The sequence below is a fragment of the Lepeophtheirus salmonis genome, chromosome 8 (assembly GCF_016086655.4).
Source record: "Lepeophtheirus salmonis chromosome 8, UVic_Lsal_1.4, whole genome shotgun sequence".
In the NCBI taxonomy this organism is placed as follows: domain Eukaryota; kingdom Metazoa; phylum Arthropoda; class Copepoda; order Siphonostomatoida; family Caligidae; genus Lepeophtheirus; species Lepeophtheirus salmonis.
This window is the reverse complement of record NC_052138.2, coordinates 26,899,821-26,904,215: the sequence shown is the minus strand read 5'-3', so window position 1 is coordinate 26,904,215 and position 4,395 is coordinate 26,899,821. Positions and strand designations below refer to the sequence as shown.

Here is a 4,395-nt window from a genome sequence, read left to right as displayed (position 1 = left end):
TGTTTTTACAAAAAAGAGATAATGGGCCACCCCAACTTTTGGATCTTTTATTATCAGGATTGCACTCTCCCTGCTAGTAATTGTGTCCCAAGTAGAGATGAGCTTTTCATGGAAATGTATTTTGTTCTATATAGAATATTTGTGGCCGGTAAACAGAATTTAGTTTTTCTAAGATTTAGTGGGTATTGCATTTTTATTCTCCGACAAATTATCTTCAGTTTCTATTTATTCTACATGTTGAACTTAAAATAGCCTATTTATTGTTAGAAAAAAGGACTGCAAAATAGTATTCATTTATGGGTCATGTTGGGACCAATAAACAGTCTCTTATATCAAAAAAAAGGATTTGAACTATATCATAGGTTACTAAAAAATTTAATTCATCCAACATATTTAAATACAAAGCCTATCATTCACTCAACTATGTCTATAAAATAATTTGCGGTATGTCCGAGTATATATATTAAGAATTAAGATAATAAATTGGTATTTTCTCGTTTTCATCATTTTTTAAGATTGTTTTTATGTTGATGCCCCACATTTATTGAGTAGATTTAAACCAATTTTTTTAAGATTCTGTGTCTGCTAGTATCATTTCCGACAAGGTGAGCATTTGTCTTCACCGTGGAGTAATTCAGTGTAGAACCGCAACCGACTTCCGGCACAATCGACCACTGCTTTCTTATTATGCCATACTTTTTATAGGTTTGTATTTTATGTATTTAAATATGCATGCATATATATAAGGCCTCAAAAAAATAAGAAATGAATTTATACATTTCATAACTTTTTTATTCGTCACTATTTGAGTCAGCACCTCATTATTTACCAGTGATACTTTAGAAAAGATGAGTCATTTGTGAATATTAACGACTTATTATTATGTATTTCATTTCTTCGTTCTCTGACAATGGAGTTAATTAGTCGAAACACAAAAATTACACTTTTAAAAATGATTCATCATCAATGGTAATATATACATTAAGCACAAGCAAAACTATTTTGACAAATACCCCATCCAACGGCGCCATTGCTTTCGTTTACTGTTGTAGCACACCATGGTACTCCATTATTGTTGACACTTGTACAGTTGTAATATTCTATTCCATGGTATGAAAAGGTAGAAACACATTCCTGTCCTTGAATAGTGAGACATTCTAGAAATATTAAAAGTATATCAAATAATTGGAATTTCAAAAAATAGATAAAAATTACTGTTTGAGTTTGGAGTAGGTTCAGGCTCACATGCAGAATTACAAAAATCCCAGGTGTGTACTTCATCTGTATCTCTGTATAATGAAGTACCACACCAAGGTCTGGTTGTCCCAACGCTGGTACACATGTTGTACTCCACATGATTATACTTAAATGGGAATATGCAATTAGTTCCTGATACCGTTTTGCAAGCTAAAGGAGGAATATTTGAATAAGTATGTAAATTAATTGAAGCCATGAATTAGTATATCACTTACTCTCTGGGAGTTTTGTAATTTCAACTAATAAGAAATGAAAAAGAAAATTGTTAGAAACAAAAATTGTAACATATACTGAGATCAAAGACGTATTTTACTCCTAGGCATCAAAGAAAATTTTTAGGGTGGGATTAATTATTAAATAATTTAGTATGGTGTTTTTTATTTAATAAAACGATGTGCGTTTTATTATTGTAATTTGTATTTGATGTCCTGGAGTGGATGAAGGTAATTATTTAATCATGGAAAAGGTCATAACTCACCTGCACATTCAGGATAACAAAATCCATATTCTGCGACATGACCCGTTGAATGATAGACTGATACTGCACACCATGGCTTACCGTTACTATCTATTTCTGTACAGGAGCCATAAATATTTTCTTTATAAATAAATGGAAATATGCAAGGTCTATTGCTTTTTGTTAGGCAATCTGAAAATCAAAATATGATGACAGTGACAAATTAATGAATAAATACTACGTGATGATGGGGTCGTTGTTGTCGTAGTAGTCGTAGTTGATGGGGTCGTTGTCGTGGTAGATATGGTCATTGTCGTAACGTCTTTTGGTTCTGTTGTGACTTTTATTTTTGGGGTTAGAGTTGTTTTTACTATTAATATTGAAAAGCGTAAGCTGTATATAAGGGTTTCCTACTTAATTGTATTTGCATACAGTGGAGGAAATAAGTATTTAGTCCCTAGCTTATTTTCTAGGTTTGCTCACTGACAAGGCAGAGAAGGGTCTTTCATTTTAAAGGACTTTTTATTTTAAGAGTGTTTTTTGTATAAACAAACAAAAAATGCTTGTTTGAAAAATCTGAAGAACACAATCCCTACCGTCAAACATTGTGATGAAAAAATTATATATTATATGTATGTTTATCCACATGGGAGAAAGGACAACTTTACAACATCGGAGAAAGGATGTGCAGTCCCGTGTAACCAAAATAGCTGAAGGGAACAAACTCTTTCAGGTAGTACAGATAACTAAACATAGATTGGTTACTAAAAAAATACCTCAGTACAAAGCAGTAGCTCAACAGGGGTGTCTGCAGGACTTTTTCCTTTTCTTTTTTTTCTTTGGGGGGGCTTCTTAACTAGTCACAAAAATTTCACATAGTACATTTTTGGAAAAAATTTAAAAAACGATAGGTATTTACGCAAAATTATATATTTTGGATAAAATCTCAAAAATGACATTTTTAATTTTAAAGTTTCAGTCAAAAAAAAATTCAAATATTAAGGTTTTTGTAAAAAAAATTCAAAAATCCATAACTATTCACAAAAAATTAAACTTTTTCTAAGAAAATAAATCTTTCAAAAAAAATAATAACCCATATTTGCAAGACTCCAGCCCAACCCTTCAGACTCCTCTAGTCAAGACGAATCGCATTTTGGTCATGGAGAGGCCTATTCAATCCCATATAAAAATTTTATCTTGGGGCAAGCTTACAAAACGGTTAAAATCAAATACTTATTTCCTTTCAGAGTTAATCCTTGTTAAAGTAGAAAAGGCTTTATGAAGTACATACTTTGTCCATTGCTCTCAAGGAAAATAGATGAGAGAGCCACGATGAGGAAAATAACTTTCATATACTTCATGTTTCTAGAGTTGATGGGACTTGAATGATAATAAATGATGGAAATATTAGATCTTTATATAGTGCTTACAGATATAGTTTCCATCTGTTTTTATTTTTTTTTGTTAAATGAAAATAGTCTGTACAAAGAAAAGTTCATCAGCTTAGTTAAAATGCATAAGTGTTGAAACTCGGTCCAGGAGCAATTTTTATTTTTTGTTTGGTCTTAAGTAATTTATCTAGAATTATGTGTTTAGATCACTGATACAAAAAAATTTTTTGAAAGACCTACTACGACCAAATTTTCCTTTTGGACTAATCTACATCGAACTTTTTATTGAGATTCGTTCAGACCGAAACTGCTTTAGTAGAGGCGTTGGCAGTGGGTGGACTGGAGTGGCTGTATCTCCCCCCATGAATGAATTTTTGCTTTTCACTCTAACTTTTTTTTGAACGTTTTATTTCTTCAAAAAAAAAAAAAAACGTAAGGAAGAAAATTTTTTAGGCGAATATAAAGGTAATATTTTTTTTAATGTTTTCTCTTCTTAAATTTCATTTTGCAAATTATGCTGTAGAGCAAAAAAAATTATCTTCTAAATTAAACTTTTTGTGAATAGCTATGGATTTTTAAATTTTTTTTCGAAAAAATGTAATAATTGAAACTGTTTCACAAAAAAAAAAAAAATTTTTTAATAGCTGTGGATTTCTGAAAAAAAAATCCAAAGAATTTAAATTTTCGATTTAAAACAAAAAATAGTAAAAAACAAGACCCCCCCAATATAATTCTATAGACGCCCCTGTTTAGTGGACTCAATTATTTTGGTTCACTTAAAATAATACATTTTCATGGAAAATGGAGACAGACTTTATACATCAAATAAAAGTTGTTCAAAATTCTTAGTTACGTATGCGTGGTATGTATCTTCATTATGGGTTAAGAAGGAGCATCTTGTATAATTATTGTATTGTACTTCTGGTGGTTATAAGTTTCCATTTTCACTTATAAAAAAAAATCCCAATTAAGTTAGCCCTAACAATGACAATAAATAAATCACAAGGTCAAACAAAAGAAAAAGTTGCGTTTTTTTCCACGTTTCATTAAATTTACATCAAATGGATAGAAAACAATAAAAAATAATAGTATATATTTATAGTTTATAGTAGATTGTTTTAATGTAGTAACAGAAACAAAATATATATATAAAAAATCTTTTTTCATTTTTCATTGGCTATCTTTAAGATAGCTTGTTCACGCTAGTATATATTTATTTTAATTTCAAAAAATATCTATAAACTATAATTTTGAGAAGCATTCTAATTATTCTATCCATACATAAAAAAA

The 4,395-nt window shown here is 29.9% G+C and overlaps 1 protein-coding gene across 1 annotated transcript; it reads right to left on the bottom strand.

Moving 5' to 3' along the window:
• Window positions 1–866: 866 nt before the first annotated feature.
• Window positions 867–3,082, bottom strand: LOC121123546 (72 kDa type IV collagenase). Its single transcript, XM_040718669.2, has 5 exons — window positions 3,006–3,082; window positions 1,736–1,906; window positions 1,473–1,496; window positions 1,216–1,407; window positions 867–1,157 (listed from the first exon to the last, which is right to left on the bottom strand). The coding sequence occupies exons 1-5, from the start codon at window positions 3,073–3,075 to the stop codon at window positions 982–984; spliced, it is 633 nt and encodes a 210-aa protein (XP_040574603.1). The 5' UTR covers window positions 3,076–3,082; the 3' UTR covers window positions 867–981.
• Between the last annotated feature and the right edge of the window lie 1,313 nt (window positions 3,083–4,395).